Source organism: Saimiri boliviensis, chromosome 19 (genome assembly GCF_048565385.1).
Source record: "Saimiri boliviensis isolate mSaiBol1 chromosome 19, mSaiBol1.pri, whole genome shotgun sequence".
Lineage (NCBI taxonomy): Eukaryota > Metazoa > Chordata > Mammalia > Primates > Cebidae > Saimiri > Saimiri boliviensis.
The window spans coordinates 38,319,213-38,346,622 of record NC_133467.1 but is presented as its reverse complement, the minus strand read 5'-3'; the positions used below and the strand labels follow the sequence as shown (position 1 = coordinate 38,346,622).

At 54.6% G+C, this 27,410-nt stretch overlaps 1 protein-coding gene across 2 annotated transcripts; it reads right to left on the bottom strand.

The window, feature by feature from the left end:
* Positions 1–38: 38 nt before the first annotated feature.
* Positions 39–26,565, bottom strand: RORC (RAR related orphan receptor C). Of its 2 annotated transcripts, XM_003941918.4 has the most exons (11): positions 26,445–26,565; positions 23,889–23,918; positions 10,387–10,472; positions 9,882–10,023; positions 8,150–8,662; positions 7,811–7,932; positions 6,635–6,767; positions 6,369–6,476; positions 6,077–6,187; positions 4,458–4,567; positions 39–682 (listed from the first exon to the last, which is right to left on the bottom strand). In XM_003941918.4, exons 1-11 carry the CDS (start codon positions 26,482–26,484, stop codon positions 521–523), a joined length of 1,557 nt encoding a protein of 518 aa, XP_003941967.3. In that variant the 5' UTR covers positions 26,485–26,565; the 3' UTR covers positions 39–520. The 2 variants fall into 2 exon arrangements, with proteins under 2 accessions (XP_003941967.3, XP_010327982.3); XM_010329680.3 differs by lacking the exons at positions 23,889–23,918; positions 26,445–26,565 and adding an exon at positions 11,815–16,044.
* Positions 26,566–27,410: the final 845 nt, after the last annotated feature.

Genomic DNA, 27,410 nt, shown 5'->3' with positions numbered 1-27,410 from the left:
TCCTTGCTGAGCTGGGAGGAAGGCAGAGGCAGAAGACATAAAGCTCCAGATTCATTTTATACAGGTCCTCCTGGGCTCTCACCGCCAGGCTCTGAGCTTGATCCATCTCCCCCAGCCGAAGCCCAGAGGGAAATGCAATGAGGTATTTCAAAGGCCTATTCTTAGCTTCTGAGCTTCTGAAGGAATTGAGTTCTATCAATCCAGGGAGCCCTGGATGCCCCTGCTTTCTTGAGGATGCCTTGGTCCCCCAGAAGTCCTTATATCCCAGCCACCCCACGCCTTCCAGAAGCTGGGTGTGAAGGAATACAGGAAACAAGACAGTCAAAGCTGAGGCAGGAGATGGTGTTGTGCCAGCCCCAGCCTGCGGACAGAAAGCCAGCTGTGGCATCTGCTCACTCCCAAAGAGCTGGTGGGGACCACCCTCCAGGGTTCATGGGAAAGGAAAAGGCTGAGGGTGGAACGGGGTCCAGGGAGGTGGGCCAGCAGGCCACAGGGAGAGGCAAGGAGTCCCTCCTTCAGGTCACTTGGACAGCCCCACAGGTGACTCCGTTTCAGTGCTGAAGAGCTCCTTGTAGAGTGGGGGGAAAGCGGCTTGGACCATGATGGGGTGGAGGTGCTGGAAGATCTGCAGCCTTTCCACGTGCTGGCTACACAGGCTCCGGAGCTTCCCCTTGGGCGGCAGCTGGAGATGGGTTAATGGGGAAGGGAGAGTCAATACTTCTGCTCTCCTCAGAGAAAAGACGTCTCCTCGTCCTTCCTGGTCCGGGACAAACCCTCCTTGTCTTCCCCTTGTGGATTGGCACTTTGGCATCAGCCAGATCCCACTGGTAGAAGTATGTGTGTGCTCAGGACACCGGAGGGACGTGAGAGTGGGTGCGTGAAGTGAAGTGAAGCCCTCAAACCGTGCTCCCGAAACTTCTAGAATGAACCTCCTTAAACACTCTAACAAGCACTTCAGGCTTTTGTAAGAGTGACGGTCTGTGACTCTGGTTGTATGCTGTCACATGCCTCTGCCTTGTGCATGTTGTTCCTCTCCGCCCGTTCCTAATTCTTACCCTCCAGTGTCCCCTCTCCTATTTCCCTAACTACCCTCATCTGAATCAAGGGCCCTTCATTTGGGCTTTCCTCTGTGTAGCACTTACCACATTGCAGGAAAACGGTCCAATGTGTCTGCCTTCCACCCTAGATTTCAGCTCTAGCTGGGGTCTCTCTTTCTCTGTCTCCTTTGTACCTATCATAATGCTTAGCGCATGGCAAAGGCTCAATAACTCTTGGTTTGAACTAAGCAGACTTTCTAAGCAGGCACCTAACACTGCAAATAGCAAACCGCTGCTGCCAGCACGCAGCCAAAGGGGAGATGGAAAAGGTGCAGACACCTGTGAGCAGACGGAGGCAGGGAGCCCTCACCGGAGCACGGCCAAAACAACAGTTTCTCTCTCGCAGTCTCCTCTATAACCAAGGGGCTGAAAAATGTCTCTTGGCCGGGCGCGGTGGCTCATGCCTATAATCCCAGCACTTTGGGAGGCTGAGGTGGGTGGATCACGAGGTCAAGAGATCGAGACCATCCTGGTCAACAAGGTGAAACCCCGTCCCTACTAAAAATACCAAAAAATTAGCTGGGCATGGTGGCGTGTGCCTGTAGTCCCAGCTACTCGGGAGGCTGAGGCAGGAGAATTGCTTGAACCCAGGAGGCGGAGGTTGCGGTGAGCCGAGATTGTGCCATTGCACTCCAGCCTGGGTAACAAGACTGAAACTCCATCTCAAAATAGATAAGTAAATAAAAAATGTCTCTTGCCAGCCATCGCCTCCCTCCTCCCTCCCCCAGCTTAGTTTTCTTGGAAAGAGACAGGGAAAAGCAGGCAGCAGGGCATGATCCCTTCATATCTCCGGGATCCATTCTCTTCCTCTCTGCTGCTTTATTCGGAGCTTCCTTCCTTCCTTCATTCAACAAATATTTGCTGAGAACCCACCTGAATCTGGTGATATATCAGATATATCGGTTAATAAAATATAATCTCTACCTTGATTAAATTTACATTCTGGTGAGGGACCCAGAAAATAAATATGTCACGTGTCAGATAGTAAGTTCTTAAAAGAAAACGAAAGCTTTTCATCAGGGGTTAATAGTTAGGAAAAACCTCTCCTGAATGAAGAGATGGAGCAAACCATTTGGAAAACTGGGGGAAGAACCTTCCGGGCGACTGCAGGAGCAGGAACGGAAGCCCTGCGGCTGGGCTTAATGTGTTCCAGGAACAGCAAGGAAGCAAGTACGGCTGGAATGGGTGGTTGGTTGAAGGGGCAGTGGAAGATCAGGTGAGAAAAGAAGGCAGGGACCATGTTATGAGCCACTTGGCCATGATACGGACTCTAGATTTGATTCTCAACGTGACAGGCAGCTACGGGAGGGCTGAGAACAGGAGTGGGGGCCAGGCGTGGTGGCTCACACATGTAATCCCAACACTTTGGAAGTCTGAGGCAGGAGGATCACCTAAGGTCAGGAGTTCGAGACCAGCTTTGCCAATATGGTGAAACCCCGTCTCTACGAAAAATACAAAAATTAGCCAGGCATGGTGGCGGGTGCCTGTAATTGCAGCTACTCAGGAGGCTGAGGCAGGAGAATTGCTTGAACCTGGGAAGTGGAGGTTGCAGTGAGCTGAGATCGCATCACTGAACTTTAGCCTGGGTGACAGAGCAAGACTGCCTAAGAAAAAGAAAAAAAAGAACAGGAGTGGGGCATGATGAGATTGCATTTTTCAAAGGGCTCCTGTGGGTGCTCTGTAGGTGCGGTGTGGTTCCTACAGGGCAGACGAGGGTGGAACAGGGCCCCAGGTAGGAGGCCCCTCTTAAAGTCCAAGTGAGAGCTGAGGGCTGGTAGGGGCCGGGGTGGTGGTAATCGTAAGGGAAGTGATTTGTTTTGAAAGTAGATCCAAACAGATTTGCTTTCCAATTGCTCTCCCGGATTCCTGTCTCTCTTCCTTCAAATCCATCCTGTAGCAGATTAAAGTTTGAGTTCTTCAGAACACAGACTGTGTAAGTCACTGCTGTATCCTTTAACACCCAGCCCTGTGCCTGGCACATAGCAAGGGCCTGCTTGAATAATTACATAAATGGGTCCTTTACACTGGTTCCGAAGTAAATTGCCTAAATAACATCTCTGATTGTGTCATTTTTCTAGCCTTTGGAGCTCCCTGTGGCCTAGAAATAAAGCTTTAACTCTTGTATGGCATTAAAAGTCCTCTCTGATTTGCCCCTGACCTAATTTTCAGGCTGATTTTCCGGTGCTCTTCTGCCCCATTAGTCTAGCCCAGCTCCTAATTTTACACCTTAGTTAGGAAGCGCCATGAGCTATTATCTGCATATACGCTGTTTTGCCTGCTTATTTTTGCCCCTATTATTTCCTAAGCCTAGAATGCCTGCCCCACCCCCATAAATGCCTGTTAAAATCTTATATCATTCATGGCCTAGTATAAATGTCACCGTCCCTAGAAAGTATTTATGACCCACTCCTTTTACCCCCAAATTATTTTTAATCCCTGTTTTATGCTCTGATAACATTTTTCCAGTGTCTCTTATTATAGTTACACATAGGGGACACGGGGGTAGAAAGAGCGGAAAGAGCACTGGGATTCAGTCTCGCATTTAAGTGACTGAAGTCTCCTTCTAGCTACAGGGAGGTTTTTTATTTTGTTTTGTCACCCAGGCTGGAGTGCAATGGCACAATCACAGTTCACTGCAACCTCTGCCTCCCAGGTTCAAGAAATTCTCCTGCCTCCACCTGCCAAGCAGCTGGGACTACAGGCACCCACCAACACACCTGGCTTTTTTTTTTTTTTTTTTTTTTAATATTTTTAGTAGAGATGGGGTTTCACAATGTTGGTCAGGCTGCTGTCAAACTCCTGACCTCAGGTGATCTGCCTGTCTCAGCCTCCCAAAGTGTTGGGATCACAGGCATGAGCCACCGTGCCTGGCCACTACAGGGAGTGTTTAATACCTGTCCTATTGACTGGGTTGCCGTGAGGATGAGAAAACATGTCAGCAAAAGCACTCTGTTAATTGCATTATTATTATATCACATACCACATTCCACTCTATGTTAGTGTTAGTGACACACAGATCTCTTCACACCAGATTAAAATCTCTTGGTGGGGGCAGCGACCGAATATCTGTATCTTTCCACAGTGCCTTGTAAAAGCAGGTGCTGGGTGAGTGCTGGCTATATTAAACTGAATTGTTCCCTGGAGGTCCCTCCCAATTCCAGGCTCTCTAACTTTCCAGTCTTTATGCACATGGAAGCAGCTGTTCATTCCCTTAGTTCTCGCTGCTGACGCGAGCTCTCTAATACCACGTGGCACTCACACCCTCCCTCCTCTGTACCTGCAGACCCCAGCCCCCGCAAACTCCGATGGCACAGAGCTGGCAATGGGCCTGGCCTCCTCTAACCCAGGCACTGCTCCTACCTTTGCCAGGATGCTTTGGCGATGAGTCTTGCAGAGATGATGATGAAAGGCCAGCTCCAGATTGTACTGCAGCTGTTCTACTTTCCTTTTCTCTTGGAGCCCTGGCCGGTCTGGAGGAGGGGGTAGGACCATAATGAGAACAAGAAAGAACATGGACATTAACTCCCAACAAAAGGACGTATCTTTTTGGACATCTGTGCTGGATAGAGGTCTTGTCAGCTGAGCGTGTGCATGTGAGTGCTTTGGTTCGATAATGGTAAGCTCTGGGACCTTGGGCTAGCTGTCTGCAAGGAAAACTGGGAAGAGCTGAAAGATATGAGAACTTCTGATCTCCTGACTCCAAGCTACCTTCTCTCTGGTAACCTCATATTCCACTTAGCTCATTCAATGCTAGGCACTGGGATTCTGCCACAGCGGGGGCAAGAGTTGGAAAAGAGCTCCCCCATGTACCAAAAAGGCTCGCGAAAGGAGGTGGCCTTCCTGAAGGCGCCCAGGCCCGCACTGGGGCTTTGCAGCAATCTGTAGCTAACTTTTACCCTGATTCTATAAAATACCCAGAAGTTGTCTTTAAAGTCTTCATTTCTAGTTTGAGGGGCATGTTGAGGTGTCTACTCACTGGCAGAGCCAAAAGACTGATAGTCTCGATCTGCAAACTCAGGTTAGCAGCTTGACCCACTTCTCTAGGTTCTCTGAATACTTAGCATTCAGCTGGCTCAGCCCAGCTACTCCATGCCAGGGCAGTGGATAGGATATCCAGACTCTTCCCATTATTGGCATACAGCCTTAAAATTAGTTCACACAGAGCCGTGATTCTTAATCTTGGTGGCCGAGGGGTAGCTATTAACATTCAGTGCACCCCTGATCAATTACAGATGGTCCTAGTCTTATGATGATTTGACTTACTACTTTTTGATTTTATGTTGGTGAGAAAGCCATTCGCATTCAGTAGAAACTGTACTTTGAATACCCATGCAACCATTCTGCTCTTCACTTTTAGAATCATATTCAATAAATTACATGAGCTATTCAACACTTTACTATAAAACAGGCTTTGTGTTATATGATTTTGCCCGACTGTAGGCTAATGTAAGTGTTCTGAGCATGTTTAAGGTAGGCTAGGCTACGCTATGGCGTTTAGTGGGTTAGGCGTATTAAATGCATTTTCAACTTACCGTATTTTCAACTTATGATAGGTTTATTGGTGCATAACCCCATCATAAGTCCTGGAGCACATGTACACTGGAATCTCTGGAAGTGGGACCCAGGCAGCAATAGTTTTTAAAGCTCCCCAGGCGATTCCAGTGTGTGCTACAATGAAATCACTGCCACAGACTAACAATCAGACACATTTCTGTCAGCGAAGGGGCTCATTTCCTCTTAGCCTCATTTCTCCGCACTTCCCACAACCCCCCCGCCTTATGCTGTTCTCGTCCCTCTCTGAGGCTCCTCTGAATCTTTATTTTAACTCCTTTTATTTCATAGCAATATTGAGTAGGGCACATTCTGCTATTTAAAGCCATTTCCCAGACTTAACCACATCTGAAGGTCTAGACTCTTCTCCAATATCTGCCATGCCTCTGCCACCTGAACGTCCTTTACCCAAGCCCAGTGACACTCACTGGCATTGATGAGAACAAGTGCTGTGTAGAGGGCAATCTCGTCCTCGGAAAAGCGCAAGGCACTTAGGGAGTGGGAGAAGTCAAAGATGGAGCTGATGAGCTCGCTGCAGCCTGATGGAGTAGAAATGAGAAGAGTGAGAGAGCGGCTGGAGCGATGGTGCCCGAGGACACCGTCCTCGTGGTGTTTAGAGCAGAGGGGGCAATTTGCCCTGAAAAGGGGGTGCCCTGGGTCACAAAGCTTTCCCTGGGGTTGGCATCAGAATCTTCTATCTCCTTTCCCCCTGCCCCTCACCCAAGGCTCGGAACAGCTCCACGCCACCGTATTTGCCTTCGAAGAAGACGGTGCGGTTGTCGGCATTGTAGGCCCGGCACATCCTGACCAGCACCACTTCCATTGCTCCTGGGCAGTGGGGAGAGAAGACGCAGAGACAGTGTCAAGCAAAGCCAGTGGCTGGCTCCGTCCCCCTGGTTTCCTTAAGCCACCTCCCTCCACTTGGCTCTGCCCCGTGGCATGCTCCGTCCCCCTGCCCCCAGGTCTGCCCACCTTTCCCTGAGCACCTGCTTTGAGAAGCACAATCTGGTCATTCTGGCAGAGCTCCATGAAGCCCGAGAGCCTCTTGGCAAACTCCACCACGTACTGAATGGCCTCGGTGAGGTGGTGAGCGCAGCGTTCCCACATCTCCCACATGGACTGCAGGGAGGGAGGAGGGTCCCGCTGTAGCGCTCTGTGTGGCCCCGTGATCCTCCTGAGCCCTGGAGCCCCACCTAATAAACTGCAAGGGGTTAGGTTCTGAACTACCATATTCTCAACTAGCATTTTTTAAAGCCTGGCCTTAGCATAAATGTACTTGGGGCGATTCCTGCCGGTGGGTCCCACACACTGAGCACCCACTGGCTGCCGACACCAAGTGAGCTGTTGTGAGGGAATAAAACAACTATGAGATACAGCTTGGCCCTCCAACAAGGTACATCTTGTTGAGGTGAGAAGGACATACTGCTGCCCCTTCCCCCACAAAGGTCATGCCCAAGGTCTCAGTAACCTAGAGAAGCAAATGTGAAGTGCCAGATGAATGTGTTTAGAGCAGGCGGTATCATGAGAGGGTGGGCGAAGAGGCGGCGTGAACTTTGGAGCCCGATGGATCTGAATTTGACTTTGGTTCCATCACTTTGTGACCTTGAGGAAATCTATTAACCCCTCTGGGCTCAGTTTCTGTCTACTAAAAATAGAAATAAATGCCACTCTCATAGGTTGGTTGTAGTAGGGGCTGAGGATAATTTACGTAAAGCATTTAGCACGATGCCTGGCAGAGTAATCAGGGTTCTGCTTCGTGTTATTGTTGATGGAAGAGGAAGAAGGAGCGTGCACCAGGGTCTGCGTGGTGGAGGAGGGAGGATAAAGGCCAGGTACGATTTTAATAGGCAAGGACTAAGAAAAAGCTCTCATCCATCTGCTGGGGTGTAGACACACACACACACATTCGCAACCATGCTCTCATCATCTGCTGGGGCGTAGACAGACACACACACGTTCGCAACCATGCTCTCATCATCTGCTGGGGCGTAGACAGACACACACACGTTCACAGCCGTACACAGAAGCTGTGCACGTGCTTGTCGGCCAGCCTGTGTCTGTGAGGTGCCGCCCTACCCCAGCACCCAGGCGTGTGCAGGTAGTCTCTGAACTCTCCCCGTGGGGGTGGGATGTGCTCCTTCCCGCAGGTCTCCTGGCCTCACCTTCCTCTGGTAGCCCGTCACCTCCTCCCGGGAGAAGACACTGGAGCGTTGCCCCAGCAGGTCCTCCAGCCGCAGCTGGCACGTCTCCCGGTAGGACTTGCAGACGCTCTGCACCAGGTGCTCTGGGGCCGGAGAAGGAAGGCACGGCTTGATCTCGGCCGGGTCCTACCCCTACCCACAAAAGGGCACTTCTTGGCCTGGCAGATCCTGCTCCGTCTCCTCCCTCCACCCCTCGTCCAGGACCCCTCATTCTCTCGGGCTCATGTTTGTTTGATATGGGGTGCCGGTGAAAGCCCCTCTCTCATCTCTGCCACCCTCTCTGCCTTCCCAGCTGCTCACCTATCTCCGTCAGGGAGGCATAGGGTGCCTCCGGTGTGCTGCGGAAACTGGGGCTGCCGTAGCTGTCTGGGCCCTGTCCCAGTTCCCCATGCCCAGGATGCCTGTGTTCCTCAAAATGAAGTCCACACAGGCTGGGGGTCAGCTGGCTGCTTGTGCTGTAGAAGCTCTCTCTGCCCTCAGCCTTGCCCCGCTCAGGGCTGTATTCAAGATGGTATGAGGCCCCATTGAGCCCTGCCTTGGCCAAGTCGTTGGAACATGAGGGCCCAGAGCCTGAGGCTCTCAAGAGGCCAGGGGGACAGGCAGAGGCCTCGGGCAGGTCAGGCGAGGAGCCCAGGGGCAGCTGCCCATCTGGGAGCCCCAAGGTGTAGGTGAGGGTGTCTGCTCCTTGGGCCCCTGCTGGAGGGGTCTTGACAGCCGGCTGCTGTTGCTGCTGTTGCCGCTGCTGCAGCTGTTTCTGTACTTCTGCATGCAGGCTGTCCCTCTGCTTCTTGGACATGCGGCCAAACTTGACAGCTGAAAGAGGTCCAGGGACCAAGGGTTTATGAGGCAGGAGAACATGGCACAGGGCAGGGTCAGCAGCCATTTGGTATTAAAGGATTAACTTGCTGCTCTCTGAGTGGCTGACTCCAAGCACCGCCTCTCCAGCCTTTAGGGAACGTATGCTCCAGACCCCGTCCGCCTTTACTCTTGTTTGCTTCTGGGGTCTGTCCAGCCAGCGTTTTCCATCTTCTAAGCAAAATCTTCTAAGTTCTAAACCAGCTTTGAATCATGGCAGAATTCAAGCAATGAGTCTAGGCTGGGGATTCTGGCCTCCCGATATTGGGGCTGGGGGTGGTCGAGCAGAGGGCCTCAGGCTCTATTGGGGTCACCTCGCCTTTCTGGGAGGGTCGGAGGAAGAGGAGAGCTGAGAACACAGGTCTCCCTGTGGTCAGGCCTGCAGGCTCCCTGGTGACCTAGATACTCACCACAGCCCAACCCGGGCTCCGCGGCTTGTTTCTGAACATCCTCTTCTGCTCTCTCTTTCCTGCCTTTTTACTCCCCCCACCGCCCCTCCCAGGTGTGGGGGCACAGCCCCTCGCCCCGCCTGCCCCTTTGCACCCCTGCGTGCTTCCTTTTGCTTTGTTATTTTGGGCACTGAAAAGTGCTGACGGGCTCCTTCTGGCTCCTCATCACCTCAAGGAGCTCCGCCCTGGGCTCTTTCTGTGGTGGTGGGGGCGTGCGGGGGACCAGTGAGGGGGTGGTGGGTGAGGAGGTGGATAGGCTTCAGGAACACCAGCCCTCCCCCGCTCTGACTACCCTCTGGTTGTTCTCAGACCAATTCTGTTTCCATTCCTGGCCACAGTCCCGCGTCCAAGAATGGGAACGGGGGACTAGGAGGGCAGCTAGAATACAACGGGGTAGCTGGGGAAGGTGCCAGAGCCGCATGGGAGCTGGGCCAGAGGGAAGCAGAGTGAGGAGAATCCATCCCAAGTCAGGAGAGATGAAGGGGTATGGGACCTTGGAAAGAGGAGGTCTGTTCTAGCAAAGCCGAAAGCTGGGGACTCCAAAGAACTTTGATGGGGGTGACCCACTCATCCCTGCAGGGGAGGAGACAGGGGTGGTAAGGAGGAGGAATGGAGAGCAGCCCAGAGGATGGGCGGTCTTGCAGGTTCAGCCTTGTCTAGCTCAGCAGGCCGGCCTGCCCCTCTGGAGACACCAGGAAAACCCCAGGGGGCTGTCCACTTGGCCTCACCGTCTCGGGACATGCCCAGCGCCAGGCATTTCTGCAGGCGGCAGTGCTGGCATCGGTTTCGGCTGGTGCGGTCGATGGGGCAGTTCTGCTGGCGGGTGCAGGAGTAGGCTGCGTTACAGCGCTGGCTCCGGCGGAAGAAGCCCTGGGGACAGCAGGTGGAGAGCAAGACTGCTTATCCTGGCCAGGCCCAGCCCACTCCCAAAGGCCTCCAGCCCACAGGCTCTGGCAGCTTTTCTGCATTCCGCGACCTGTCCGTTTTCTCTCTCCTCCATCTATCTGTGTAATTGTAGTTTGTCCCATTGTCACTTCCCCAGCTTAAGACAGGGCCCACCCCGTGTTGAGGGCCCTCCAAGGTGGCGCTACTCAGGGATTTCCCTGGCTGCCCAGGAGATCATCCCTGGAGTCAGCACAAAGGCCATTAAGCCTCTTGTTTATCTCTAAGGAGATATTGTGTGTGTGCATGTGTGTGTATGCACACACACACATACACATGCCTGCGACTCACCTTGCAGCCCTCACAGGTGATAACCCCGTAGTGGATCCCAGACGACTTGTCCCCACAGATTTTGCAAGGGATCACTTCAATTTGTGCTGGAAGAGAGAAGGAGAAGTAGGTTGACCCAGGAGCCTTTCCTGCCTTCAACCACCACGTACCTGGGCCGCAGCTACAGGTACCTGGTGCTTCCCCAACTTCTCCAACCAGCTCCAGCTTGCTGTTTCCCTCTTGCAAAATGGAAGGGGAAGCGAAATGCCAAATGCTTCTCAGCAAAGGGTGCGAGGAAGCTGTGTTCGTTTCACAGAGGAGGGGAGTGTCAAGGGGCGGCCAGGAGTTGTATTGGTGCTATGGAGGCAGAGAAAGCAGCTGCAGAGAGGCCACCTGCTCAGCCCTTGAAGTTGAAAAGCTCCAGTTGCTTCCCTCCCACCTTGGGACACAGGACTCCTCACTGCCTTGCAACACCTGCTTCCCGCCCAAGGGGCTTCCTCTGTGCCTCCCTCCCCCACTGGGGCTCAGCTCCCATGGGCAGAGGGTAGGGTTTGGCAGGAAGATGAGGTACAATGGGGGGGCTAGGCAGAGATGCCAGTCCTTCCCAGCCAGGCAGTGAAGGTTCAGAGATGGGGTGTGGGGCAGGGAGGAGTCCAGGAGACCGGGGCTCAACACCCCAGCTCTGCTGGATGCCTGAGATCCCAGGGAAAGAATTAACCAGGACTCTTAGGCTCTTAGGCCCGAGAGCAGAGACAGGGTGGCTTTGTGTACATCCATGTGTCTGAGTGTGCACGCTTATGTTTGTACGAGGACACCTGTGTCCACTTGCGTGAACATGAATCATCAGTGTTAAAACTGGCTGAGACTGGAGATCATGTCATTCAACCTCTTCATTTACCGATGAAGGACGAGGCCAGATAAGGCCAGGCGGTTGGCCCAGGGTCACAAGCTGGTTTGCCTGAGAGCTGGGTCTATTTTCCGGTTCCCCTGAGCTTTCCATGACGCTGTTCTCTGTCCCTGTCTTTTGGGGTACACATATCAGTGGGCATGTCTGAAGGTGTACTTGTGCGTGTGCATATGCATGAAAAGTATGTGTCATTTGTGAGCCTCCAAGGAAAGATCTGGTTGCTCCTGGGTACACACGTGCATATTTGTATGTTAGCGTTTGCTCACGGGGCACTAGGACCCCAGGTTTTCTCTCCCTCTGAATCCACTGTAACCTGTACCTGCTCTCCGACCTCTGTGGTTTGCTGCTGGCCCTAGGCTCATCTCCACTTTGCCCCCTCCCTGTTAATGCCCACAGCTCTCTGCTGAGCTTGAAGGGACCATGGGAGGCCTCCTCCCAGCTCATCCTTGAAAGGTGGCTGGGCAAAGCTTGGGATCCCTGGTAACTTTAGGTGTCTTTAGCACTTCCCAAAGCACGTGCGTCTCTTTTCCACCACCACTGACCTGCTGCCTCCCCTCTGAGTGGGGAGCTCTGGGGGCAGAGCGGGCCAGAAAAATGAAGAGAAGGGCCAAAGCCCCTTTTCATCTATGACATGTCTCCCACTGAAACGGCAAAAGGAATGGCAGCCTCTCTGGAGGGCGAAGGCTCATTGCTGGGAGCTCCCCTCCAGTCCCTGGCCTGGCCGCTGGTCACAGGTAGGGCCTGTTGATGTGAAGTGGGTAGGGAGACCATGGCTTGCCCACCATTCCCCAAAATATTATTTTTACCATTCTTTTTTTTTGACAGAGTTTCGCTCTTGTTACCCAGGCTGGAGTGCAATGGCTCGATCTCGGCTCACCGCAACCTCCGCCTCCTGGGTTCAGGCAATTCTCCTGCCTCAGCCTCCTGAGTAGCTGGGATTACAGGCACGTGCCACCATGCCCAGCTAATTTTTTTTGTATTTTTAGTAGAGACGGGGTTTCAGCATGTTGACCAGGATGGTCTCGATCTCTTGACCTTGTGATCCACCCGCCTCGGCCTCCCAAATTGCTGGGATTACAGGCTTGAGCCACTGCGCCCGGCTTTTTTTTTTTTTTTTTTAGATGGAGTTTCGCTCTTGTTACCCAGGCTGGAGTGCAATGGCGCGATCTCGGCTCACCGCAACCTCTCCCTCCTGGGTTCAGGCAATTCTCCTGCCTCAGCCTCCTGAGTAGCTGGGATTACAGGCATGCGCCACCACGCCCAGCTAATTTTTCTGTATTTTTAGTAGAGACGGGGTTTCACCATGTTGACCAGGATGGTCTCGATCTCTTGACCTTGTGATCCACCCGCCTCGGCCTCCCAAAGTGCTGGGATTACAGGCTTGAGCCACGGCGCCCGGCTAATTTCTACCATTCTTAAACCATCATCCCTCAAGCCAGTCTTAGGGTGAGTCAGAGGCAGCAGCTGCCTCCTCACAGTGACGGGGCACATGGGCATCTGAAATCCCTTCGCTGGCACTCGATTCCGTCCCCCACCCCCGGCCACACGTGCCTCCCTGGCAGCAAGCTTCCAGTGCTCACACAGTAAGCTGTGGTCCCCCCAGGACCAGGCGGTGAGTTTTCCAGATTCTTTCCAGTGAATTAACAGCGGATTTTAATACACGGACGGGAAGGAAGAATAAGAGGGCACTGGGTGCCTGGAACAGGCACAGAAAATGTGGGGCACTTAGATTCTCCCTCTAGACCTGCATTTCCTTGTCAGTCAGATCACGATAAAGGTATTATTGCCTGTCCATGGGGTGATTGTAGGCAGCAGCGAGTAATGAAATGATATCACCCACGGAAAGCACTGTGTATTCAAGTTACTCCCGAGCAGAGGGCAGGCCAAGAAGCCCAGCGGGCCTGGCAAGGCTGGGAGGGGCACTCGGGCCCTGTGGACTCTGGTCTTCCCCAACACCTCCCTTTCCAACGCTGCGGCATCTCTCTCTTCGGTGGCCTAAGACCAGAGACGGGAGAAACCAACGTGGCCACCCAGAAAAGTAAGCGGGAGGGAGATTAGGCCAAGCCACAGTGGGAACTCGGGCTCTGGCCCAGCCGTCAACCACAGGCCTCCCTGCCTCTTCCCTTCTCCAAGAGCCACATCCGCGTGCGTGTGTGCGCTGACCACATGGGTGACCCCAGACACATCTCCCTGCCCCACGCCTGACCCACTGCTGCTCCTGGCCCTAGGAACCTCACAACAGTGTCACCAAGACCCTGACCTTCTCACAGGAAGATGCGGCCAGTCAAGGACCCCCTTCGCAAATACCCATGTTCAGAGAACACCAAAGCCTTGGACTCCAGCCACCTGGTCAGCCCATCCTCCATCCTCCCAGTCCAAGACAGAGGTACACAGTGAGACAGGCACACAGGGCCAGAGGCTCCGAGCTAGAACGTCAGACCCCCTAGCCTCACTGAGCTGGAGACACCAAGAGGTTTGGGACCGGGAAAAACAGAGACATGGGCCTAGGGATGGAGAGACGGCTGCGGAAACACAGAAACACAGAGACTCCACACTGGGATCCTGGCCTCTGCCCAACCCATCCCCCCTCAGCGCTTCAGGCTCTCTAGTCACGCTCCCCGCCCTTCCCCTGCCGCCCGTACCCCCTTCAATGCCATCTACCTAAACGTCAGAAAGAAAACACCAGTGCTGTGTGTATGAGTGTGTGTGTGTTACTTGTGGAGAAGGGGTGGGGGAAAACGGGAAGGGGACTGGTAGACTTGGTTGGGGGGGTGGTGATAGGAGGTAAAAACAACTCTAATGATAACTCACCTTCAAAAGCTACCCCTGGAGACACGTCCCTGAAGCAGCAGGTGGTGGGAACCCAGATTGGGGAGAAGGAGCTGAGTAATCACAGGATTACTCAAACTGTTGCCCAGGAGCCAGGCCTGCCAGGAACTTACCATCTAAGGCCCTGCCAGTGCCAGGAACTAGAGCCAAGCAAAGGTCAGGAAGCTCAAACCAGCCCCTGAACCATGGCTCCTATGGCAGCCCTAACTCTACCCTCGCCTGCTGTCTTGGACAGATCTTTGCATCTCACCTGCAGCCCCCTCACTCTAGCTCTCTCCTGAGACTCACCACAAGAAAACTCTCCAATTCCACATGCTTCCAAAAGGAGAGAGAGACGCCCAAATGCACATGCCAGCTCCTTAAATCATCAAATGACTGAATGCCGATGGCCTTTCGCGTCTCAAACGAGATTACCTGGGGATCGGAGGTGGGACTCACAGCCCGCACTTTGGTCAGCTCTTCGTGCCTAAGCTTGCTGGTCTTCAGCCTATACTTTGAGCAGCAAGAACTTAGTCCCTGTTCCTGCTCTTTGGCCAGGCTGCTCCTTCCAGGGAGTGGGGGTAGGTTGGTGATCTTTTCCTGAGCTCATTCTTGTATGTTTTCTGCCATCCAGTGTGACCCCTAAAACTGCATTCTGAGATAATACTAGAAAAAGAAACTGAGTCTCCTCTGGACTGCTTCAGAGACTGAAGCACCCCCAGGAGCATCCTAGTAGCTCCTTCTATGAGGGGAAATACGGTAGAAGCAAAGTCCTCCATCCTCCTCTAATGTTGCCTCTCACAGCTGCGAGATTCAGTGATAGTGCTCTTTGAGTACTTCCAGAGCCTGGCCCTGTGCCAGCTTAGGAAGCCAACCCTGGGCCCTGTCCAGGTGCCCTATGCCACAGAGAGGAAGTGGTAGGAGCAGGGGAGGGGCTGCCACCCAGGGGGATCTCTCCCCTCAAACCCCAGAACCACCCCCCACCATCATGGCAGAGAATGGGTCCAGACCGAGAAACCACGGGTCCTCATCTCCTCCTGGCGCCTCGTCAGTCTAGAGCTGGGCCTTTTCCTTGCCTCTCTTTCTCTCTCCCTTTTCTCTGCTGGATATTGATTAGGGAGGAAGGTTAATGAGAGACAGAAGCCTTGGCTGAATTCTTACGCTGTGCCAGGCTTTACATGCATTTCCATTTAATGATCACAACAACCCTGTGAAGTAGGCCCTGCTAGTATCAGCCTCATTTTACAGATGAGAAAACTGAGGCCCAGAGAGAAGCAGCAGCTTGACTAACGTCACATAGTCAGAAGTGGCAGGTCTGGCGTTTGAACCTAGATCTCTGTAACTCCTGAGTCAGTGCCCTCAACCCTTAAGCTATATACTCTATGAGGATAAGATGCCCAAATGCACACGGGAGGACTGGTTAGCCGACATGGTTATTGGCTGCAGGAGGAAGAGTGTGAGGTGAGGGTGGTGGTCTAGGAACGGAATTTACAGAGGCAACCCACACAGCTGAAGTCAGGACTCCTGTTTATATAAAGATCCCAAGAGATATTTTTCCCTCTGTCCCAACTCTTCCTCTGTGGTCCCAGCCTCCTCCTACCCTTACCCCTTACTCTAAAGGCCAAGTGGGACAGCATATATCCCAACAGGGTTCCTGGGGACTCCTCGGGAACACCACAGCCCCTGTAGGGTATAGACGGCGTTCGCATACATCTTTCACATACATCTTCGTACGCCTCTGTTTGCAGAGTGAATGAATGAGTGAGAAAGAGGAATGCATCTCTTTCCTTAGCTTGGGCCCCTCCTCTCGCCACAGCCAGAACTCTCCGTCTCAATCCCCACTGAGACCACAGCTCCGGTCAAGGGTCTCTCGCACACCCCAGCCTGTCACTAGCCTCCCTCCTTTCTCAGCCATCAGTTCCCCCAGCTTCTGCAAAGCTGGAAACCAAGGTGGTGGGTGCAGGAGGGGGAGGGCTGGGTGGGGGCCGGGGGAGACGCGGTTCTACCTCGTGAACGCTACCCCCAGCCCAGACCAGGGCCCTCCCCACAGCTCCTGGTGAACATTTTCTGCTGAAACACCCAGATCCTAGGTCTGAGAAAATAGTGAAGCTAAAACTCAGGTGGGCGAGGGAGAGTCTGGGGTTTTGAAAAGCCATGAATGACAGCCAGCCAGCCACCCAAAACCCCCTCCTGTTGCCTCCGCCACCCCCGCAGTCTGGGACTGGAGAAAGGCAGTGAAAACAACCAGCGAATGGGGGAGGGGATGAATCACCAGGAGGAAGCTCTGAGGAGTGGGAGCCCAGACGTCACCACCGGTGCCTTCCCTGCCTCCAGGGCCGTCTGTCCCCCTTCCCAGAGCACCTTTGCTGCTCCAGGAGGGTAGTGGACCCAGAAAGACCTCGGCTCTGGCCCTGAGGCCCTGCCTTGTTACTGTCCCTCCCCCCAGATAGACATCTCCATCCTTTCTGAGCCTCAGAGCCTCAGGCAAGGGGACGCACTGCAGCAGCAGGAGTGGAGGTGAGACCTCAGAAAAGGACTAGCCATATGGGAACAGCAGCCTGCGGGGGGCCCTTAGCCCTTACAAAGTCCCATTCCCTGTTAGAGTCAGCAGCACAGAGGCTGGGGAGCAGGAGGCGCCCCTGGTAGGGACCACATATTTTCACTGTGCTGGGACCTGCTGAGTCTTTTCAAAGTCTAGTGCCTTGGGCTCGAGATGTTTGGTATTTCTTTTTTTTTTTTTTTGAGACGGAGTTTCGCTCTTGTTACCCAGGCTGGAGTGCAATGGCGCGATCTCGGCTCACCGCAACCTCCGCCCCCTGGGTTCAGGCAATTCTCCTGCCTTAGCCTCCTAAGTAGCTGGGATTACAGGCACACGCCACCACGCCCAGCTAGTTTTTTGTATTTGTAGTAGAGACAGGGTTTCACTATGTTGACCAGGATGGTCTCGATCTCTCGACCTCGTGATCCACCCGCCCCGGCCTCCCAAAGTGCTGGGATTACAGGCTGAGCCACCGCGCCCGGCCGATGTTTGGTATTTCTAATAGGAATGGGCAGAAGGGGAAAGAGAAGGGCGCTGGAGTGCTGCAAGGAAGGAGGAAACCCTTCACAGAGACCTCAGATGGCCCCGGGCTCTCAGGGTGAGGTCTGTGCACCCTAGGGACTTGGAGTCCTTCCCAGCCCTCTGTTCCTCATGATCACGACCAGACCTAAGAAAGATCAGGACACAGCCAGTGACCTCGCACCCCGCCGCCTCCCACCTCCCCATCCAGGCCTAATGCCAGGGCCTTGGTGCCCATTGTGCTACCCTCCCTCTGGCTGGCTGGGAGTCTCTTTGGTGCACAGATGCATTCCCTCCACTTGACAGCAGCAGGTCGGATGGCAGGGAGCTGGTGCCATCCTTGTCTGAGAGCACCTTACCGCTTTCCTAGACCCCGTGTCTCCGTCTTCCCTCTACTCCCAGTCTTTCTTTCTCTCTGCCTCTCCCTGTGTCTATGTGCCTTGTGATCTTCCGCACTCCAGCTCTGTGTCTGGGCTTCACACCTTCATGTCTGATTGTTTGTTAAGAGACAGAGTCTTACTCTGTCACTCAAGCTAAGGTGAAGTGACCTTGGTTATAGCTCACTGCAGCCTTGAACTCCCGGGCTCACGGTCCTCCTGCCTCAGTCTCCTGAGTAGCTGGGACTACAGGCACACGCCACCATGTCCAGCTAATTAAAACATTTTTTTTTTTTTTTTTTTGGTAGGGACAGGAGCTCACTTTGTTGCCCAGGCTGGTCTCAAACTCCTGGTCTCAAGCCTCAACCTCCGGAAGTGGGATTACAGGCATGAGAGCCACTGTGCCCGGCCACACCTCCATGCTTTTGGCTCTGTTCCTGTTTTCTCCATTCACACTTCCATCTGGACATTACCCTCTCCTCAGGTCATCCAGAAAACCTGTCCTTTGAGTCGGGCCTTTGCATCCCTCCTTATTTCTTGATGTGTTTCTGCTCCTGTGTGTCGGGCCCTTGGTCTCTGCGTGTGTCACAGTCCCAAGCCCCACGTGCTTTGACTCTCATCCTCAGTGGTTGGAGGGGCTGGTGGTGGCTGGCACTCACTGGGGTCCGATAACTTGGGGCTATGCGATATCTGTGAATGTCCAAGTGAGAAGGAGCAGTGGCACTGTCCCCTGTCCGAGAGGCCCCCTCTCCTACCTCCCAGCCTGGGTGGGGCTCTGTGTGTCTGCTGGGGGTGGATCTGATGGAGAGCTGGCCAAGGTCTCCCTCAGCCCCTGCTGGGAACTTCTGCTCTGCTCCTGGGCTAAAAGCACACCCACTCATTGCCTTTCAGGGTTGATTTGCACATTTGGGGCCATTTCTGGAAAGACCAATCTGACAGCATTTGCTGCTAATACAAAGAAGCTAGAAAGGAAACTGAAGCTCCGAGCGACCTTTCCTCTGTGTGGAAGCTGTTGGCTGTTCCCCCCAGTCCTCCTATCCACCGCAGCTCACACGCCTGCACTGGGGCTCGGTCACCATCTCCCCATCACAGAAGTGGAAGTCTAATTTTTTCCTTGGCTTCCCTTCCTTCTCTCCTCTGGGACAGCTGAGTCTTCTTCATCACCCTGGGGATGCCTGCTTCAGGGCGCTGGGCTCTCTCTCGGCCCTGGGCCTTTGGAACTGGGAGACTCTCCATAGTTGGTTTTGTTGTTTTATCTTAAAATTCAGCTCCCTTGTTTTGCGGATGGTGGACCAGAATGCAGTGACTTGGCTTGTCTTAGTCTCTATGGCTAGCCAGTGACAGGTGGCACAAGTGCCTGGTCTGACGCTCTCAGTCCAGGGGTCTTTCCAGGACTCAATACGGCCTCCCTTCTGTGGCTTGTGGGAAGAGCTCAGGTTGAAGCTGGGGCTGCCTCAGGCCTCAGCTATAGGGGCATGGGGCTTCCCTTTTCCTCCTTCACCTTGTGCTCCGAGAGCTCCTCTGGCTTCTCTGGCTTCCCTTCACAACAATTACAGGGGACTTCCTGAGGTTGCCCACCCTTGCTCTGCTGGAAGGCACAGGAACCCCAGACATCTGCCCACCAGCTGTTGGCCCAGGGCTCCAAGCCAGGAAGAAGGCGAGGCTGAGGTCTTTCCAATCCCATCTCCACTGCCTTGCTTCCCCCATCAAATGGGCCACTGACCCTGGAGAACCACACACACACACACACGCACACACACACGCACACACAAGCACACAGGGACGCACGTGCACACACACGCGCGCGCACACACAAAGCACACACACAGGCACACACACGCGCGCACACACACACAACCACACACAGGCACACATGCGCACACACATGCACATACACAAGCACACACACACATGCACATAGGCACACACAGGCACACACACGCGCGCACACACACATGCACACGCAGGCACCCACCCCGGTGCACCCTGACTGGATCCCACCTGGTCCTCATGCCCCTAGGTTGGGCAGAAAGCCTGGTGCCTCCGAGGCCTGGATGTGGGGGTTCTGAGCCCTGCTGCCCACCAGCCTCAGTTGACTCTGGCGGTCCTGTTGCTTCAAGGCACAGCAACCGCTCTGGCCTCCTTTTACTCACAAGCAGGCTGGAGGCACAGAGGGAAACACTGTAACAGGAGCCAGGAGAGTGGGTTCAGGGCCCCTAGGAATGACCAGCCTCCATCAGATACCAGCTGTGTAACCTTGGGTGAAGTAGGCAGCCTCCTGGGCGCCCAGTTTTTTTGTAGAATGAGGGGCCCGGATACCTCAGATACTCGAAGGTTCTTTTCGGAACTCAGGAGTTCTCAACAGTCCTCTTAGCATCGCTGCTGTCAGGGAACCGCCTGGCCAGCAGGACTCCCCAGCTGTTCCACCCATCTCCCAACAGATCTTGACCTTGACCGGGACACACCCTGCCAGGGAAGAGCACTCAGCTTTGCTCACACTGACATCCTCCCTTCCAGAGGGGTGACGGCAGGGTCCAGGCTCTCCCGCCCCCAGGTAGCCCTGTTCACTTACTTCTCATGACTGAGCCTTGGCTCTGCGGCCTTGGTTCCCTGTCCTTCTCAGCAGGGGGTGGTCCAGGAGTGGGGTGCAGCTGGCAGCAGAGGCGGGGTGAGGCCCTCTCAGCAGCGCCTCAGCCTGAAGCTCTGCACCTAGCTCTCCCCCAGTGCTTCTGGGCTGGGGGGTTTAAGCTCCGCACCACACAGGTGGCCAAGTGACAACCCCCCACCCCACCCCCAAAGGGTGCAGTGAGTAGGATGACAGGCGCCCCACGTGGCCAATCTGGGCCTGGGGCAGGGTGTGAGGGGAGGGGCAGCCAATCGTAGGGGGCGTTGGAAAATTCCAAAACCACATGCGACAGCCACACGCAGTAAAAGCTGTTTCCACCCGCCAGGGTAGTTCTGGCTGGGGAGCCGGAATGGAGCTCACACGAGCCTGGGGCCAGGTTTCTACTCCTCCTCCCCCTGAGGACCTTCCGAGCCTGACCCTCTTTGCCAGGTGACTTCAGGGACAGGGATGCTTTCAGAGGTAAGTCACAGGATGTCTGCCCGGGGTGATGGCATGTGCCACCTGACACCCTGTGGACTGCCAACAGTCATGCCCAGTGTGGTGCAGCCTGGGGGTCTGTCCCACCACCTCCATGCCCACGCTCTTCCCTGCAGACACCACGCATATCTTGCACTAGGGAATACATGGCAATGATAGAAGCAGTAATAATCATCAGGCGAATACCCACGGTCCACAGAAGGAAATGAGAAATTTCCTTAGGAGCCAAACTGCTGAAATTGGAGTGTAGATAATGATCGTCATCACCATCATCATACTCATAATCATAATAATGGGCTGACTGTTACGTGTCAGAAATGGTTCTCAATGTTTTATGTGGATTATCTAATCTTCACAAAATACTTCATGTGGGCCAGGGACGGTGGCTCAGGCCTGTAATCCCAGCACTGTGAAAGGCCGAGGCAGGTGGATCACCTGAGGTCAGGAGTTCAAGACCAGCCTGGCCAACATGATGAAATCTCATCTCTACTAAAAATACAAAAATTAGCAGGGCGTGGTGGCGAGCACCTGTAGTTCCAGCTACCCAGGGGGCTGAGGCAGGAGAATCGCTTGAACTTGGGAGCTGGAGGGTTGGTCTCAAAAAGAATTTAAAAAAAAAAAAACAAAAAACTTTATGAAGTAGCTACCATTATCCTCATTTCAAGGAGGAAAGTGAGATACAGAGAGGTTAAGTAACTTGCCCAAGGTCACACAGCTAGTAAGTGGCAGAGTCAGGATTCAAGCCCAGGCAGATTGGCTTCGGATCCCACTTGAAGGATGGGAGGGTCTCTCTGTTTCCGATCTGCTTTTTAGGGTGCCTCAGCCTGGGAGGTCTCCCGACATGTGAGTCTCTCTGGAGTGTTTTTCGGCCTGGTGGGGGCTCCCTATCAGGGGTCAAACAGTTTCAGAGACCTTCTCAGCCTCTTATGTGCTCTGTGGGGTATGTTGCCTTTGAGAGTCCCTCTTCAGGGTCCCTCTTGGTCTGGGGAGTTCTCCCTGGGTTCCCCCTCTTGGAACCCCATCTTGGGGTTGCGTCAATTTAGGAGCCAATTTTCAGAGTCTCTCGGCCTGGGGGAGGCCTTAATGTGCCCTGGATTCTGTGGGGCAAACTGCTGAAAGGTATCTGATCTTGCTGGGACTCTAGCCGCTCTCATCGGGGCACAGGCCTTTCCTTGCTTCCTGGGGCTTCAGGAGCTAGACTGTGGAGTGGGGGAGACGCTGTCAACCTGGATCCTCAGGATGACACTCATGGGGTGTGGACATGAGGACCAGTGGGTTGGGAGGGGGATAAGGAGGTTTGGTCCTGGCTGAGGTTTCTGAGGTCAGGGGTTAAGGGTAGGAATAGGGTTTGACCTCTCCCTGTTTCTGCTGCTCTGAAAGTCCCCCTGCTCCCCCCACCCACATATGGTCCGTGACCCCCCTCCCCCAGCTCACCCTCGTCACTCCCTGACCCGCTTTCCTCCTGGGGCCCTGCTCAGCATTTCCGTGGGGCCCTGTGGCTAGGGGCAGGTGAGGCACTGATCAGGATTATGCTGAGCAAAGCAACCCCCACCTGGGAGGAGGCAGCATCCTGGATGGCCGTCAGCCCCGGGCTGCCCAGCTCAGGGAGGAGGGCAACGCTCTGCCCTCTGAGATGTCTCCACTTGGAACACGGAGGCTCTAGACAATTTTGGCAGTGGGAGGGATGGCAGTGAGCTCTTAGAAGGAACTGGCAAGGGAAGCAAGGGACAGCCATGGAGAAATGGTGTGTCTATTTCTACCCTGGAGGGATCATCGTCGATTCAGCAACCCGTGCTTACAGAAGCTGTTGAAGGCATGCATGACCCTGATGCACATAGCTTTGGGACTGTGTGCATTCTCTGGGTACTAGCCTTTGCCACAAACTAGGAGAGGAGAGCTGATGTGCTGAGTAGTCCCTAGAGAGGATGCTTAGTCACTAGTGTCCACTGGGAAGTCCTCTCTGAGCTCCAGTGCCCTTCTTCCCTGTTGCAGTCTGGCTTTCAGAGCCCCAGGACACAGAGTGCCCCTGTACATTCTGTTTCCTACAGAGAGGAAGCTCTCCTGCTCTCTAGTTCTGCACAGGCTGGCTCGGGGCTTATTCACACTTCAGGATGTGTTAACCACAGAGATGAACGCCAAACCTGGCTCAGCACCACAAAGCCTGGTACAAGCCAGGCACAGTTGCTCACGCCTGTAATCCCAGCACTTTGGGAGGCCGAGGCGGATGGATCACGAAGTCAGGAGTTCAAGACCAGCCTGGCCAACATGGGGAAACCCCATCTCTACTAAACATACAAAAACTAGCCAGGTGTGGTGGCACGCACCTGTGATCCCAGCTACTTGGGAGGCTGAGGCAGGAGAACTGCTTGAACCCAGGAGGCGGAGGTTGCAGTGAGCCGAGATCACGTCATTGCACTCCAGCCCTGGATGGCAGTGCGAGACTCCGGAGGGCGGCTGAGTTCCTGAGGCCACCCCGCCTCCACATGCCCCCCACCTCCGTGTCCTTCCTTCCTTCCCAGGCTGAGCGGTTGGCCCCCACCCCCTGCCCTCTCCCTGCCTCTGTCCAGCATCTCTCCTCGCCTTTTCCCACCGTTTTCTTTTCCTTGGTTCTCTCCTGGTTTCTCTTATTTATTTATTTTTTGATTGCATTTTAGGTCTGGGGGTGCATGTGAAGAACATCCAGGCTGTTGCATAGGTACACACACGGCAGTGTGATTTGCTGCCTTCCTCTCCTGGTTTCTTTTTCTTTTTTTTTTTTTTTTTGAGACAGAGTTTCGCCCTTGTTACCCAGGCTGGAGTGCAATGGCGTGATCTCGGCTCACCGCAACCTCCGCCTCCTGGGTTCAGGCAACTCTCCTGCCTCAGCCTCCTGAGTAGCTGGGATTACAGGCACGCGCCACCATGCCCAGCTAGTTTTTTGTATTTTTAGTAGAGACGGGGTTTCACCATGTGGACCAGGATGGTCTCGATCTCTCGACCTTGTGATCCACCCGCCTCGGCCTCCCAAAGTGCTGGGATTACAGGCGTGAGCCACCGCGCCCGGCCCCTCTCCTGGTTTCTTTCCAGTGTTTTCTTTGACGCTTCACGCTTCTTCCTCATCTCCTCACATTGCCCTGATCTGAGGTTTCCTCACGCCTCCCCTCGCTTTCCTGGCCCCTCCAGCTCTGTCCACCCTCAGTCCCTCCCAGGGCCCTTGCTGAATTCTTCTCCATCGTATTATGCCCCAGCATTTTTTTTTTTTTTTTTTTTTGCCCTGAACCCGCTACTCACAGGTGTGGGTCTTCTTTACAGCCAGCAGCTCTGTAAAGACAAGAGAGGGGGTTGGCATCAAAAGTTGAAGACCATGAGGGGCTGAGGCCCTTCCCCACTCCTGGGATCCCAAAGCCACACTCCTTCCCTCAGAGCCTGCCATCTGGGGGGCAGGCAGGCCACTCCCGCAGTGCCCCTCTCTCCTTCTCCTCTGTCCTTGGCCCACGCTGGCCCTCTTCCAGGTACCCGGAAGTGTCGGGGCTCGTCACTGCCTCTGGGACTCCCCCAAGCCGTTCCTTCTGCCTGGAATGCCCCTCCCTCCTGCGCCCCTGAATCTAGGCAGCTTTTCTCCCCCCCTCAGGTCTCTGATTATGTCTCTTCCTTGGAGAAGCCACACACCCACTCCCTCCCCTGCCCTTGTGCTGACAAGCTCAGCTCCTTGCATTTTATTTCCTGGCACTCACCACGTCACCTAACTGTCATCTAAATGCTGTAATTGTGTCATTGTCTGGGAAATGGGTCTTCCCTGCCAAATTGTGAAGCCCTGTGAAGGCAGGGACTGCATCAGTCTTGTTCACCTTGTAATTTCCAGAGCCCTCCATAGTATCTGGTCCATTGGAGGTGCACAAAAATATCCTACAGCCAGAGTTAAATCTCGGTGGGACTGAAATCTCCTGGTGGCTTATCTATGCCTGAAAACACCAGGGCTTCAGAGAAGTGAGGGTGTGGGGTAGGGGGAGAGGATGTTTGGAGGAAGAGGAGGAGAGAGCTGCAAACACAGACCCCTCTCTGGCTTCCAGCCCGCAGAGGAAGGCATCCCTTCTCTGCTGCTGCTGCGTGGCCGTGTCTGGGTGGAGGCTGGGCAGTAGGGAGCATGGTTGATGGGGTCACAGGGATGCCCCGACCTCCAGGAGGAGCAGCCATTGAGGGGAGGGCCACTCATTCATGTAGTTAGCATCCATGAAACACCTTGCCGGGGAGCCCCTGGGAAGAGGCTTCCCCAGCCAGACCGTGGTCTATTTTCTTTTTTTTTTTTTTTTGAGACGGCGTTTCGCTCTTGTTACCCAGGCTGGAGTGCAATGGCACGATCTCGGCTCACCGCAACCTCCGCCTCCTGGGTTCAAGCAATTCTCCTGCCTCAGCCTCCTGAGTAGCTGGGATTACAGGCACGTGCCACCATGCCCAGCTAATTTTTTGTATTTTTAGTAGAGACGGGGTTTCACCATGTTGACCAGGATGGTCTCGATCTCTCGACCTTGTGATCCACCCGCCTCAGCCTCCCAAAGTGCTGGGATTACAAGCTTGAGCCACCCCGCCCGGCCACCTTGGTCTATTTTCTACATCCACATAGCAGCTCATCACAGAGCACAGGGCCCATCTTTTGTCTCAGAAAGCCCTTCAGCCTTGCCCTGTGCCCCGGTGGCTTACCCTAACCTCTGACTCTCTTCTGTTATTTTTTCCCTTCTGCTGTTCAATCCTAACACTCGACTCATACACACACACACACACACACACACACACACAGTGCCCTTCTGCCCGGGAGATGCTCCCCGCTGGCATCTGATGTTCCCCACTGGCATCCACCCTCGGTCACTGGGCGAGTGTCCTGATGGCCTGGGCTCTGCTGGAGTGAGGGAGGGAAAAGACTGCCCCGAGTGATGAGGCCCCACCCAGCCCCGCCCACCTCCCCTGGCTCCTGCCTGGCCCCACCCAGCTTCCTCCCTGACGTGGCACCGGCTCCTGGCCTCCAGCCTTGCACCTCAGGGCAGTCCTGTGGTTGGGGTGCTCCCCTCGCTTGCCCAGGCAGCCAGTTCTTCCTCCACCAGGTGGCCTTGGAGCTTGGAGCCTCTGGCTCTCAAACGTTCCTCCTCCGTGCTGACAGCTGACCAAGGCTGTGCTTCTGGGATCTTGCTCTGAGGGGGTTCCTGACTTGGATCATGGGTGGGGCCGAGGATGGCCTGACTTTCTGTCCCTCTCTGCCGATGGCCCAGTGCCCCACATTCTCTGCAGAGATGAAATACCCCTGGGCCAGTGGGGAGGAAAGGGCCAGGCTACATGGTCATAGGCAGCTGACAGGGTGTGGTTTTCCCTGCCACACTCCCCAAGTCTGTCACTCCTTAAAGGACAGGCTTCTCCACGGGTGAATGAACAGAAGGTGGAGCAGCCCGCCTCCCAGACACTGCTGCCTGGGGTCCTGGCCAGATCAAGGAGGCAGTGTCCCCACGCCGGCTGGGGCAGCCCACACCTGGAGGGCCTGTCCACGCTCTGACCCGTTGCTGGGTCTAGATCTGGTTCCCCTGACTTAGCTGTTCCCTTCCTGTCCCTTCCTTCCCCGGTTTCTCCCTTTCCTGTTTCTCTCCTTTTGCGATTTCTCCGCCTCTGTCATCTCCCCAGCCCCTCCTCCTGTTTCTCCTCCAGTTTCACCCTCCTGCACTCCCTGCCAACCCGGGGCTCTCTCCTCTGCACTTTTGTCTCTCCCCCCACACCTCACTTCTTACCCAGTCTCTTCCCATCTCCCCCCACCTCTGAACCTCTGGCAGTCTCTTCCACCTGCCAGAAGGGCCATGGGCCTCTTACCCCGTGAGCCTCGGTGCTGTCTCTGTGGGGCTCTGTCCATGGGGCAGCTCCCTTGGTGCCGGCCTGGCTGCCCTGGCTGCCCAGGAGGGCAGGGAGCAGGGCCCAGGGGAGGGAGGAGGGCGGAGGGTGGAGGGTGGAGGGCGGGAGCACCTGGCCCTCCAGCAGGCAGGGGAAAGGAGTGGCTGGCAGAGTGTCCTGGCACCAGGAGGGGACGTGAGGAGAGACCAGGGGCCCAGCGCATGGAGCCTTGAGGAGAAACTGAACAGGAGAAACGAGAGGAACTAGCATTTATTGATCACCTACGGTGTGCTGGGCCCTCTGCAGGGCCTTTATGGAAATCCATGCTCTTACTTTGTGTGAATGCTCATAACACCCCCCACAGGAAAACATGGTTATTCCAGATTGATCAGTGAGTGGAGAGACGCTCAGCGAAAACAGTGACTTGCCCAAGGACTCACACAAGAACAATAAACGGATGAGCTATGATTTGGACCGAAGTCTTCATGACTTCAGAATCCTGTGATTTCAACCTAAGACAGGTGACAGGCATAGGGGAGATGGGGAGGGGAGAAAGTGGGGCAGGACAGGTCTGGGGGACTCTGTTCTCTAAGATGCAGTCAGACTCCTTCCAGTGACTGCTCAGTTCCCTGAGGCTGCTGACTGCTTGGCCCCGCCTCTGCCCCTTGCTACTCTTCCCTGGACTGTCTGACCCCCCCCGCCCCCCACCTCCATGCTTCCACGTGCTCCTCATCTGTTGGGGCAAGGGCAGGCCTGGAGGAGTGCCTGGAGGCGGAGGAGCCATGGCGGGGAGGAGGAGAGGAGAGATGCTGCACTGGCCTCCTTGGGAGGAGAGGTTCCCAGATCGAGCGGCCCAGCTGAGAGGCCTGCACTGAAGGCTCTGAGGAGGTCCAAGGGGACGAGACTTCTGGGGATCATGGTGCTGCTTTTCTTCACGGCCTGGGCCCA

Coding starts and splice junctions, on each gene's coding strand:
- RORC (XM_010329680.3), bottom strand. CDS start 11,896: ATGAAAAGGGGCTTTGGCCCTTCTCTTCATTTTTCTGGCCCGCTCTGC. Junction 6,477..6,634: donor GATTGTGCTTCTCAAAGCAG/GTGCTCAGGGAA, acceptor CCCACTGCCCAG/GAGCAATGGAAGTGGTGCTG. Junction 4,568..6,076: donor ACTTGTTCTCATCAATGCCA/GTGAGTGTCACT, acceptor CCCCTCCTCCAG/ACCGGCCAGGGCTCCAAGAG.